Below are 13305 nucleotides of genomic sequence, written 5' to 3'. Positions count from 1 at the left end.
AAACAGAATTATAACTCGGCCGGAAACTTTTACCATCGCCCATATCCATTACCGATATATTATAACAAAAGCGGCACATGAAATAATTTTCATATTATTTTGCATTATCCAACAAAGAAACTTGGTCTAGTTATCGTCAATAATAAATTTTATCACGAACGTCGCGTGGACAATGTTGCTGAACAAGCAACAACAAGGATAATAGCATGACTTGGAAATGTTACTTTGCCACGGTTCGTGATATACATACATATCGACTACGTTGGTAATCGAACCGATGCTCATAATACTCGGGACCAACTAACATAAATTCGATCGACCTAACGTGACAACGATGGCGTAGCCAGCAACTTTCGCTCCCTTATAGCTTCACTTCTTCCGGCATTTTGGTCACACGTCCTTACGCGCCATACACCACTTCCGGCAAACTTACGAGATCTTACGGCGAGCGTGGAGCAATTTCGTGAAAACGATATCGTCGAAACTTTCGATCGGTGTTATCATCGCTCGCATCATCGATGGCTATATCTAAGCCTCAACGGTGCTTCTTTCAACGCGACAAAGGTCCCGATATTTTATATCTTAAGGTAGAAATTTTCAAGAGCGAATAGAAGTCTACAAATATTTTCATATCGTTTTCAAGTTTTCTTCATTCGGAGATAAAATTCTAGAGAAACTTTCTTCTTCTTCTTATTTATTTATTTATAGTCGCTTCGACTTATAATTCATTAGCGGTTACTGTTATGTTAAAGATTTCACAGTTACACGCTGCTCGGTTGACGTAAATCAGTTACTATAGGATTACCAGGGTTTTCTTATTTTAACTTGCCTAAAGTTCTTGTTTTAATTCACAGAATTAAGCGAGGTAATAAATTGAGATACGTGCTAGATAAGAAACTTAATACAGACGCTACGCTCAACATTTTCATAGGAATTCTAAAATTTAATTTGATAATTAAGTAGACTCAAGTATTATACTTTCGGGCTGAAATATTTCAGATAGTACAGCCTTATTTGTGGAACTACATTACATCTGACGATAATTGTGTACATTACTGGTTCATAGACGAAGCTTGTACACTTGCGTACTGATTTATACCGCGTTCGTTGCTCGGAAGTCTGGCACGTCGGGAATGGAGGTAGCTCGCACAAGCATTTCACGCAATTGAATGTGTTCTGACACAACCCGTTGCCTAAGTGCATCACCGTGTTACAAATCGACAAATCTTGTGCTCTGTAATATCACGATGAAATTACCGTCGATCATTACTGACTGATCGATTGCATAATGATTAGGTAATATTAGGTTAGTCGATAAAATTGCTTTAATTACCAAACTATATTTGATTTGATTGGCAGTTTGATAGATAGCTGATGATCATACTGATTAAAACCCCTTTCATTAGCGAAGTTAAACATTTGCTTTGAGAGCTGACCCCGATTGAATTGCATTTAGAGAAAAAGCAACTACTGGTAAAAAGTTAAAATGCTTTTGTAACGAACACGCGTAAGTACCTTCCTCTGAAACTTCTGCGGACTCAGCGTTGCCACAGTTATGAATAACAATATCGGTTGTGCTTTCTGCGAAATAAAGGTAACTTTATAAAGTACATCTTTTTGCCGGAGTAGTTGTTACGTAAGAAGAAATAATTTCTAGACGATATCTCTCTTAGAAACGTACGACATTTGAAACCACAGGAGCAATTACTTTGTGGATTTGATCTTAATTTAACTAATTCGCTCGAGACAATAGCGTCTCCATGTACAGCAACTACCATGTACATATTTGAAGAAACAATTTTCTTTCAGCGAAGAAAGTCCACAATCTACAGGTTTACGTGAAAAGGCAGCATTGCTCAGAAAATAATATATCGGTTATGTTGTTTCGATACGCCCTAAGAAATTCAAAATGAAAGAATACACGATAAATCTGTGGAAACTATTTTCTATTGTTAAGATCGACACAATTGTGTAAAGATTTCCTATACATAATTAAATTATATCAAATGTAAAGGTTACATAAAGTTAGTTCGGCCATAGTTAGATTGTTAAGCTATTACTACACGTTCACTGTCAAACGGTAATTAACTATAATTTCTTTCCTTGAAGGCAAACGAGGTCATCGTATAATCATACCCCAACGACTTGTGCTGAAAATATTCCAATGGTTGATCACCCGAACTGTTTTATTCACTCTGTCATAATTCGTCTCGCCAAAACATCAGAGAAGCTAACGTTATTCGCTATTACGACTAGCAACGCAAATACACTTACAAACCATTGAAGGATTTACCACATTTACAACCTGCGTCAAGAATCAGAGTCCTGGGGTCTCAGCGTCTTACTAATGCTGTGTTCGTAGTCGTTCGAGTAACATTTATGGCGTGATAAATTGTTCAGGTGACTACAGATGTATGCCTGCACACAACAATCGTTGGAATTCACGTAGATAGGTGTACACAGCCGAGGAGAGTCGTAGACCCTCAGTGGACCGCTACGCTCTGTTTTATCGCAGATCTCTTTGGAACAGAACTCGGCCAAAGCGACTGAGACGATGACACGAAACTCGTCGATTTGTGGAGGTGGAAAACAAGCAAAAGGGGACGGACAGAACGTAACCTTCGAGTTTCACGTACGACACTACGTTTCGATTTCATTTTTGTACGTTGAAGGGTGTGTGTATTATGCGCGGTGGGCGACGAAAATATTTAAAACGTTCTGTGAATATATGTATTATGTGCAAATGATTTAGTGTCGTGATATGATTAACGATGATACGTGATTAAACTAGCAGAGTGTGAATCAAATTTGAAAACATGTACATGTAAAGGAAGATATTTATAGCAAACGTAACTCACAGAAGTATAGTTGAACTTGTTAGATCTTTCACTTAATCCATACTATTATGAGTAGTGATTAACTCGTAATTAGCGGTGTCAAACACGTCAGCAAATAATTTCTCGTAGACCATCCTCTTACCTCTTGTTACATGAACGACGACCAGGAACGTCAGAAGAATACGTTTCTGAACGACGAAACGAGAATTACCGTGTCTAGCCATCGTTAAATTGCAAACCACGCAGGTGCTTTCCCGTGTCGCAGTTAGACAACTATCTCTCTTTGACTCTTTTACCTTATCGATCACGAACGAATACCGAGGATATTCGAATCCTGGAAGGAGGTGGAGATTCTCTAGGTCTGTGTTTTTCTCGATGGACATAGAAAAACGAGCGCAGGAGGGGAACGAGAAACGTGATGCGTATAACGTAAAATACTAAAATCTGGAAGCATCGTATGCAAACTTCCAATGCAATAATGACGTAAAAATGGAAATTCGCAGATCTTGAGATAAATTCTTTACTAGTCTCGGACTATTAATATTTTCACTGTACGTAGAAATTTTACAATTTTCCCAACATCCCTAGATCGCAGTAACGTCGTTATTGCGTGAAGCTTACTCGCAGAGACAACAAAAGTCTGCCACTTTGATATCTTCGTTCGCAACTGTGCGCATTCGTAGCTCGAACTCAACTGTTCGCCCCTCGAGCTTTTTGCTCGTCGAACTACCGCCAGTGGTAGGGATGCATGAGAGAGGGGGAAACATGAATGCCTGCACAATAATTGCCTAGCGTTTTGATTACTATCACGTGCTATTTTACCGACATGATAGGCAAAAGGTAAAGGTAAATCTTCAAAATGCTACTACGTTCAGTAGCAACTAGTAGATAATCTACTAGTAACTAGTAGATAGCGTATAGTAGCTACTATAGTATTCGCGACCTTGATATTTTTTCCTAATTACTGCACGCTCCACTGTTCTCTCCAGACTGAGAGCTTTTCAAAGTTTCTTGGCGCGCGTCTCAAAGTGGAAAACTCTTAAAGAAGGTGGCGGAAAAATCGTTTCAAACTTCCAGCGTAAAATACGAGAACTGAAAATGCAAGCCATTGTCCTTTACGCGGGAAAATTTAGACGTCGCAATATTCCAAACAATTTTATTTATCTCAACATTCTAAAACATTTAGTTAGGAGCTTTTCTAAATGAAATTGGCTTCCTTTGGTTCTTAAAAAAATCACCTTTTTTACGGTTGCGTCATTGGTGCACTGGAACAGCGATATGTATATCGTTGACGATCGTAACAGAAAAAAGGGACAACGTTTGGTTTGAGGTATCTCTTCTCTCGATTTCAGATACGTTCGGGTCGTTTTGTGCACATGATTTAATCAATAATTTGCTTTCTTTAGACTTCAAAGTTATATTATTGATATTTCTATGAAAGATTTTTATATCGTTTGATTGATCAGGTTTTCGATAATGTTCCACAATCGTCTGTCAACTAATTCTACTTCCTTTCTGAATTAAAAATTCTTCGCGTTATATATTTTTGTATTTTTCAAACTAGCCGATCTAGTCGAAGCAAGTTTGAGTTAACAAATATTTACCATGCCATCTGTCTTTGAAAACAAATTTTTAACGCTATCACTGTGGTGACATCCGACTACGAAAGACTAATCATCAAACTTGCTGATTAAATTGGACTTGACCGCTGCTGGACGGAATTATATCAATAGCTAAAGCTTTATTTGTAGCACTGTTACAACTGATGATAATTGTTTACGTCACAATACATAGAACGTTACATCATATGGTTCGATACCGAGACCACTACATCTTGGTACTGTATCTGACAACGTTTTTCGTCCCGAAGTCGTTGACACGTCAGGAATGGAGGCACCTCGCACACGCACTGCATGCAATCGCGATCATGGATGGTTCTTCGACTCAATTCGTCGTTTATGCGCATTGTCATGTTACCAAATCGACAAACCTTGCCTTCTGTAATATCACAATGAAATTACTGTCGATAGTTATCCTGTTTGTACAAAGATGCACCTTACCTGACTGATCAAATTGCCTAATGATAAGTATCGGGTTAGTCGATGACAAAATTGTTATAATTGGTAGCTATCAGGTGGTCCTGATTAAAAGTCGTTTTTAGTGCGTGCCAAGAGCTAATTCTTAAATTAGTGCTTTCAGATTACATGCTATTAAGTTAAGCAACGTTTCTTCTTTAGAAATCGATGCCAATTATTTAATTGCAAGCACAAGAAAATGGAACTACTGGTAAGAATGTATGAAGAATTATGTAATACAGGTAAGAATGCATCTTTTACGAACACACGTAAGTACCTTCCTTTGCAACTTTTGCGAACTCAATGTTGCTATAGTTACGAATAACGATATCCTTTCTGCTCGCTGCGAAAAGGAAGTAACGTTATAAGGTGCATTTTTCCCCAGCATAGTTGCTATATATGTACTTCCATCGGTAGAAAGAAACAATTTACAGACGATATTTCTCTTATAAACTTACGACATCTGAAAAAGTTGCTGCAATCTCTATGTGGATTCTGACCGTGGACGAACATAGGTGCGCACTTCCGGTGAACTAGGAAAGGACTTCCGAACAGAATGGAACAACCCCTGCGATTGCGTTTCCTACAAAAGGGCTCGACATTTTCGCCTAAACAAGCAATTTGTACTTTATTTAAAAGGCTTTCGATTCAAGTTCTGTTTGTACTTGGAGATCGAAGTGGTTCTGATATTAAAGGCATATAAATTTCAATCTCTCTAGTTTTCTGAAATTACAAAGTTTCCCTAAGTGATAAATTTACAACGTGAGAGCTTCGTGTGAAAGTTAATGCAAAGCTGTATAACTTAAAACCATAAATCTGTACGAGGTTAATTTTTTCGGGGACATGAGGAAAAAACGTTACTTTTTGTTTCATACCTATGTATCCAGGCATACAGATACACCGCAGGTCCCGATTGCATTTTGTTTCAAAGAGATCTCCATCGTAATAAGTATTATCGTCCACTTCACACGTTGGCCTTTCTTCTCCGTCTTTGACTAAAGCAAGTATATAAACTCTCGTTGTTTTGTTAAAAAATGATTTCATGTTAGGGATAAAATAGCAGAATACTTCTGGGATAGGCAATTTTGGGCTACCAATGAATCATTCAGAGAAGACAGTTTCCTCTTCTTAATCGAAACGATGATAAGCGCAAAGTGAAATGTATCTTAAGACAGTCAAATTAAGCAAGTACAGATACTTGGGGAATTATGTCACTTTTGATTGTCGCGACACTTTTGATTAAAAGCGATAATCTTAAAAGTGATTAAATTAAGATTTAAATTCCACTTGGGATGTACGTATTCGTTGAAACTGAGATCACCTACATTTAATCTTAATTTAACCGATTCACTTACGACAAATCTGTGTTGCATTCCGACAGCAACTATCATGTGTGTATCTGAAGTAATAATTTCCTTCCGCCGGTAAATGTTCACAATATACAGGTTTACATACAAACGCCGCGCTGTTCACAAAATAAAATGACGTGTTATATCGCTTGAATAATCCCTAGAAACATAAAAGTACCAGTATACACGATAAATTTGCGCAAATGAATTTCTATCATTCAGATTGACACAATTATGTAAAGATTTTCTATGTCGCATTAAATCACATCGAACGACGTAAAGATTACGCACAGTTACTTCGAACTGAGTTAAGTTACGAAGTTGTTAATAAGTGTTTAATGCCAAACATTAATTAATTATAATTTCTTTTATTAAACGAGATCACAGTGGAATCGTGCTTCCTCCACGAACGTGCAAAAATATTCAAATACTTAATTGCTCGAACTGTTCTAATTGGATTTGTCATAACTTATCCCGATGAAACATCACGGAAATTAACTATATTCGTAATTACGACTAACATCGCAAATATACTTACAGGCCATCGAGAGTCGTATTACATACACAACCTATGTCGCAAGGATTAGAGTCCTCGTTCCTCAGCATCGTCCCAATGCTGTATTCGTGACCGTTAGCGTAACATTTATCCCGTGGCAAATTGTCCAGGTGACTGCAATCGTAGGATTCCGCGCAACAATCGTTGGGTTTCGCGTAGACAGGAGTACAACCGAGGCTCTCATAGACTCTCAGTGGACCGCGACACTTTCTTTTATCGCAGATCTCTTTGGAACAAAATATGGCCAATTTGAGCGAAACGATTACCAGGAAACTGGTTTAGTTGCGGAGATGAAACGCAATAAGACAAGCAGAACGTAACCTTTCAGTTTCACGTGCGATTCATGTGTATCGAATTCATTCTTATAGAGTGAATGGCGTGAGTGTACGCACAGAACGTAACCAAATTATTTGTCATGGTTTTGGGAGGTAATTCTGCATCTCTGAATCGGTGCAGATGTGTAAAAGGTAGTAGTTACAAAATTGACCTTGACCTTGAAATTCAAGGTAAAATTAATTTTATTGCATGTGTATTTTACTTATGTACAGGAGGAATGAAAGTTTTAATGAAAGCATGGGTCGCAACTCAATCGAGCTACCTTGGAAAAAGATGCCTCGAAGCTTAGTTTCAGCTCGCTTTATTTCTAAGGTACTCACATCTTGCTGTTTTATGTAGGGAAAACGGAATCTGTAGTGGCACTTAGATAGTCCAGGATTCACCATTATAATATACAAACAACACTATTGCAACTATCAACAGTTTTCTTTCCAAAAGAACGATTCATTTACGACCTATAATTTCGATTATATATAATTATTTGATTCCCACGACGGGTAGGGTAGAATGCAATAAAAAGAAGCCTTGAATTCTATAGTTGGCCAATGCAGGTCAGAATCAATTTTGTAGATCTCTACCAATATACAGGCGTAGAATCACCCCACGAAGCCATGGCAAATAATACACGAAAATATTTGAAATCATTCTGTGAGTATATACACGTGTGTAACTATATATATGTATGATTCTGTATGACATGCAACACGATACGTCCATCGTGACTAGATTGGAGAAATGTGAATCGAACCTGAAAAGATATATCAAAGATATTTATTGGAAACGTAACTCACAGAAAAACATCGAATCGGATTAGATCAGAACTACCGATGTCAAGCATATCGTGTCAAACAATTTCTCGTAAGTCAACTTCCTACCTCCTCCGGTTCCATGAATGACGACTACGGTGATCAGAAGAACACATTTCTGAACGATCAAACTGGAATTACACTGTCTAACCATCGTCAAATCGCAAACTGTGCAAATGTGTTCCCGTGTCGCAATTGTCTCTCTTTTATACTATTGACCGTGAACGAGCACCGAGGATAATTCGGTCTGCGGAGTAAGGTAGGGGTTCCGTTGATTAGTGTTCTTCACGATGGACATGAAAACAGGGACACGAGAGGGGAATGAGAAACGTGATACGTAGAATAGTAAAGTCTGCAAGCGTCGTCATAGATGATGACAGAGGAAAAGCACGATGTGTGAATTGTAGTATCTTCTTCCTCGGTGTCACATACTTTCGGGTTGTTTCGTAAACACTTTCATTAGATTCTACGATGACCTCGCTAACGCTGTGCTTTGAAAATAATCAAGAGCGTTTCACTGATGCATTTCGTGAAAATATGGATTTTATAATACTGACATTTCTTTGTATGATTTACATACGGTTCTGGTATTAATCGGGTTTTTGACGATGTCTGGCAATCTTACGTCGACTAATGAATTTCTCTTCAATTTCAAGGTTATTTATTTTATATATTTTTTCATTTTTTCAAACTCGGAATTATTAATTGCATTCCGATTACAATTTCTGGATGATTATAGCTTTATTTGTACTACTATTACAACTGGTGGTAACCGTTCACGTCCCTGAACATGTGACGTTACACGTTTGGTGCTGAAATCGATACATCTCCGAATTGCGACGGACAATCATTGTCCGCAAGTCTTCGGCACGTCGGGATTGGAGGCACCTCGCACACGCATTTTACGCAATTGGAACTATAGCTGGTTCCTTGACTCAATTCGTCGCCTAAGTGCATCGTCATATTACCAAATCGACAAATCTTGTGCTCTGTAATATCAAATTATCACTGTTAACTATCTTGTTGCTACACGCATGCACCATACTTTGACCGATCAATCGCCCAATTATTAATATTAGGTTAGTCGATGAAATTGTTTTAATTATTCATACATTTTTGTCTCAACTATCTATTAGATGCTGTTAAGTTAAACGACGTCTTCGTAAAAATTAATCTCAATTTAATCATCGGTATAGAAAAACAAACTATCGGTACAACACTGGAGAATGGCGTTAAAACAACTTTTACTTTCTTGTTTATAAAATTTTCATTATGTGATTTAAGAAAAAGCCTCTATTAATGTATAATATCCCGTATTGAGAAGTAGTTAAGCGAAAGTAAAACGTAAAAATGTAGCATTTAAATTTTAATTTTCGAATACCGTAGCTAATATCTATGGTCCCCATAAATCTGTTAAATTTCGATCTGAAGAGTTTGATGTTAGTAGGTCTGAAAGATCCTCGTCTAAATTTTATGTGGTGTCCGAACTACAGATATGGTGGTGTTTAAAACTTTTTCAGGTTCATACCATAAAAATATTGACCTTATAATTCGAAGATATTAGATTAATTGTCAGTATGTTAATTGATTCAATTGCGAATAAAGTTACACGTTAGTATGGATTAGAGTTTCCAAGGATTTCATCTAAAGGACTATGTTGCGAATAGGGCTGTAACTTTAACGAATACACGTACCTTCGTCAGAAACATCCGCGGACTTAGCATGATTATGAATAACAGTGTCGCCTGTGTCTTCTGCGAAAACGAAATAATTTTATAAAGTATAGCCTTTTCTTAGGACCAGTTACTACGTATGTACACATTAATCGGTAGAAAAAATAATTTGTACATAATATTTCTCTTTTAAACTTACGACATCTAAAAGCATAGCTGCAATCTTTTTGTGGGTTCTGATCTGCGTAGAACATTGGTGCACATTTCTCATGAATACTTCCGGCGTTTCGGAACAGAGGGGAGCAATAGTCACGATTCGGTTTCTTACAGAAGGGCTCGACGTCTTCACCTAAACGTTGAATTTATCTTATAAATTCGAGAGGTAATTTTCTAACCAGTTTCTTTGTTGGAAGTTTTAATCTATTCGTCGAAATTGCAGAGATTCTAATATTAAAACGATGTAGCAACACTCCAATCTCTAATCTGTCACAGATTACAAGGCTAGTTTAGAAGGTAAAATTAAAGAAATATCAAATTTACACGATAAGAATTAAATCTGGATTTACAAGTAAAAATGTCAACTATTGTTTCGTACCTGTATATCCGGGCATGCAGATACAATTCAGGTCCGGATCAGACATTGAACTAAATTGTTGTCCCTCGCGGTAAGTTACACCATCAACCACACAAGTCGCTATTTCATCTTCTTTCGCGTCTAAATAGTCAAATTTCGATTAAAGAATATGATTATCTAAACTTAATCTTAATTTACTTTGTTTACTCACAACACGTCGGTGTCGTATCTGGACAACATTTATCGCGCTCATGTCTAAGGAAACAGTTTTCTTTCGGCGCAATAAATGCACAATCTACGGCCGCGCATACGAAGTCCGCACTGTTTACGAAATAAAACGACGTGTTAAATAGCTTTAATGCTCCTTAAAAGCGTAACAATGGTAGTGTACATGGCAAATTTGCCGAAACTATTTCCTCTTATTAGCGTTGAAGGAACGAAAGACTTTGGTTGCAAAGTTGAACTATATCAGATTGTACAAGGTGCTGCCGAATAACATGTCGCAAAATAGAAAGAAAAATGTAGAATAAAGCTTCTGCATGTCACTCTTCGTTCTCGAGAAAATCGAGTTTGAAATTTTGTAAATTATATGATACTTGAATTTGTTTGATTATCACCTGGCTCTGAGTAAAAAATCGACAGGAAATTAAGTAATAAATGTCAAATAATATTTCTGTTTAAGGTAGATTTTTAAGAAAATGGAACCTGAATATGGTCAGATGTAAATTATAGGCGTATGATAAATTTTAAAATTTATTTTGCTCAAAAGACAGAGTGTCTTGCGATAAAATTTTATTCTACTCTTTCGATTTATTTTCACATGTAGCTTAACGTCCTGTCGGTTATTTATCCCTGTCCAGTCTGGAATTAGCCATGTTCAAGCATACTTAATAAATTTTATATAATTTTAATTTTAATATATATTTAGTAAAAGAATCATATGAAAAAACCTTCCTTTTATTAAATCGGCATCCGCAAGAACCTTGTCATTATACAATGTCTAAACTCTGTCATTTTCACTGGCTTTGGGTTTTTCCTATTGTGAATCTTAATATTAAACTTCTAGATTCACAAGTCGTAAAATATACCGATAACTCGAAATGTTTCAACAGAATCTGTGATAGTTCACCTCGTCAAAACGTTACAGAAGTTAACTACATTCGTAATTATGGCAGCCAACGTAAATATACTTACACGTCACGGTAAGATCTACATGTACAAGCAATGTCGCAAGGATTAGCGTCCTCGGGCTTCAGCTTCTCCCCAAGGCTGTATTCGTTTCCATTCGCGTAACATTTATCGCGTGACAAATTGTCCAGATGACTGCAGTTGTACGATTCCGCACAACAATTGCCAGGATTCGCGTAGACGGGAGTACAGCCGATTGCCTCATAGTATCTCAGTGGACCAGCACACTTGGTTTTATCGCAAATCTCTTTGGGAACGAAAGGTGGTCAAAGTGAGTGAAATGACTGCGTGAAACTCGTTGATTTGCGGAGGTGGAGCAGTGAGACAAGCAGAACGTGACCTTCGAGCTTCAAGTACGATTCACGTTTCAAATTCTTCAACGTTGAACGTACAGTGACTCATGAGAATATCTAACAACTTTGATAATGTTTGACGATATTTGATAACTTCTGAGTATATTATGTGCGTTGTGTAAATGATTTTGTTTAACCTCGACATGGTAAGTCTATCGTTATTAGATTAGTAGAGTTTCAGACAAATTTGAAAATGTATATGGAAGTTACAAGACATTTATTGCAAACGTATTTACGTTGCCAATTATCCAAAGGTAAGTCTATGGTAAGACATGGTAAGTCTATCGTTATTACATTGGTAGAGTTTCAGACAAATTTGAAAATGTATATGGAAGTTACAAGACATTTATTGCAAACGTATTTACATTGCCAATTATCCAAATTGCCTAAAGCACTGATCATATGATTTTTAACTTTAATTTTTTTACTTACTTAAGTACAATTTAAAGTGTACAAGTTAATATGAATAATCGCCGTGAACATATGATCAGTGCTATAGGTGGTCTCACTAAATATATGTACACACATATAGGCTTACTAATGTAATGGATAATTGGCTACGTAAATAACTTTGCGGCCTTAGGAAAATGTACGTTTGCAATAAATGTCTTGTAACTTCCATATACATTTTTAAGTTAAATTGAAGCTAAAGTTAAAAAATTGCGGTATGAATAATCGTCCTGATCGCCGTGTTCGCGATAATCGTCCCGTAACAATCTTCGACCGTTTAGCATAAACGATTTCACAGTAGCGCGACGTAGGTCCCAAAAATGTCACCAATTATACATCTTATGCTTAAGTCACAACGATAACTATCGATACCAAGCACGTCACCAAACAATTTCGCGTAAACCAAACTCTTACCTCCTCCTGTTACCTGACTGACGGCAAGGAACATCAGAAGAGCACATTTCTGAGCAGCCGAACGTGAATTACCGCGTCCAGCCATCGTCAAATCGTAAACTGTTCAAGTGTATTCTCGTGTCGCTATCGTCTCTCGTCTTTTATACTTTTGACCGTGAACGAATACCGAGAATAGGTCGGAACGTGGAAGGCAGTGGGGATTACGTAGGTCAGTGTTCTTCTCGATGAACGTATAAATACCAACACAGGAAGAGAATGAGAAACGTGATGCGCAGAATAATAAAGACAGTAAGCATCGAACGTATATCGCTATAGAATAGGACAGAAGCATGACAGAGAAAAAGACGATGTTTGAAACGTTATAGTTGTTTTTCTCGTTACACAATATTTTAATATCTCTTTTAGATTCCGCGATGATTTCAGTTATATTTTCAAATCATCAGCGTCAGATTTCTTTTGAAATTATTAAGATCTCTTCATTGATACTTCTCTTTATACTTCAAACTTATTGTTGAACAAACTTTTGACAGAGTTTTTGGAACGTTCCATTAATCGGATTTTCGAATCGGCTAATCGACTTCTCTTCACTTTGAAGATCGTTTATTTGAAATAACTGTTTTGCTTCGAATAACGTCACGATATGATCTTCGATCTCGCCAATCTGCTTCGAATTTTTCTATTGTTTCCACTTTGT

General features: G+C 37.1%; 3 protein-coding genes across 10 annotated transcripts in view; all 3 read right to left on the bottom strand.

Annotated features, from left to right (window-relative positions):
- The window catches only part of LOC126919335 (uncharacterized), a 292145-nt gene that overhangs the window by 129366 nt on the left and 149474 nt on the right, over nucleotides 1-13305 (bottom strand). The gene's annotated exons all lie outside the window — the stretch shown is intronic.
- LOC126919339 (BMP-binding endothelial regulator protein-like) lies at nucleotides 1188-12779 on the bottom strand. Of its 2 annotated transcripts, none has more exons than XM_050728413.1 (7): nucleotides 12612-12779; nucleotides 11401-11641; nucleotides 10418-10527; nucleotides 10228-10347; nucleotides 9832-9981; nucleotides 9654-9713; nucleotides 1188-1234 (listed from the first exon to the last, which is right to left on the bottom strand). In XM_050728413.1, the coding sequence occupies exons 1-7, from the start codon at nucleotides 12694-12696 to the stop codon at nucleotides 1203-1205; spliced, it is 798 nt and encodes a 265-aa protein (XP_050584370.1). In that variant the 5' UTR covers nucleotides 12697-12779; the 3' UTR covers nucleotides 1188-1202. The 2 variants fall into 2 exon arrangements, with proteins under 2 accessions (XP_050584370.1, XP_050584369.1); XM_050728412.1 differs by lacking the exon at nucleotides 1188-1234 and adding an exon at nucleotides 8598-8948.
- LOC126919338 (uncharacterized) lies at nucleotides 4559-8190 on the bottom strand. Its single transcript, XM_050728411.1, has 7 exons — nucleotides 8029-8190; nucleotides 6800-7043; nucleotides 6268-6377; nucleotides 5788-5907; nucleotides 5371-5520; nucleotides 5190-5255; nucleotides 4559-4835 (listed from the first exon to the last, which is right to left on the bottom strand). Exons 1-7 carry the CDS (start codon nucleotides 8111-8113, stop codon nucleotides 4636-4638), a joined length of 975 nt encoding a protein of 324 aa, XP_050584368.1. The 5' UTR covers nucleotides 8114-8190; the 3' UTR covers nucleotides 4559-4635.

This window comes from Bombus affinis, chromosome 8 (genome assembly GCF_024516045.1).
Source record: "Bombus affinis isolate iyBomAffi1 chromosome 8, iyBomAffi1.2, whole genome shotgun sequence".
In the NCBI taxonomy this organism is placed as follows: Eukaryota; Metazoa; Arthropoda; class Insecta; order Hymenoptera; family Apidae; genus Bombus; species Bombus affinis.
Note: the sequence above shows the minus strand (reverse complement) of the source record. Positions and strands in the feature narration are given on the sequence as shown.

Excerpts from the sequence above, each read along its gene's own strand:
- LOC126919338 (XM_050728411.1), bottom strand. The coding sequence starts at position 8,113 with ATGGTTAGACAGTGTAATTCCAGTTTGATCGTTCAGAAATGTGTTCTT. Across the intron at positions 5,521-5,787 it reads CTGTATGCCTGGATACATAG|GCGAAAATGTCGAGCCCTTT; the intron begins GTATGAAACAAA and ends TTGCTTGTTTAG. Across the intron at positions 5,256-5,370 it reads CAGCAACTTTTTCAGATGTC|CGAGCAGAAAGGATATCGTT; the intron begins GTAAGTTTATAA and ends TCCTTTTCGCAG.
- LOC126919339 (XM_050728412.1), bottom strand. The coding sequence starts at position 12,696 with ATGGCTGGACGCGGTAATTCACGTTCGGCTGCTCAGAAATGTGCTCTT. Across the intron at positions 10,528-11,400 it reads TGTAGATCTTACCGTGACGT|TGCGGACTTCGTATGCGCGG; the intron begins GTAAGTATATTT and ends TTTCGTAAACAG. Across the intron at positions 10,348-10,417 it reads AGATACGACACCGACGTGTT|ACGCGAAAGAAGATGAAATA; the intron begins GTGAGTAAACAA and ends TTGACTATTTAG.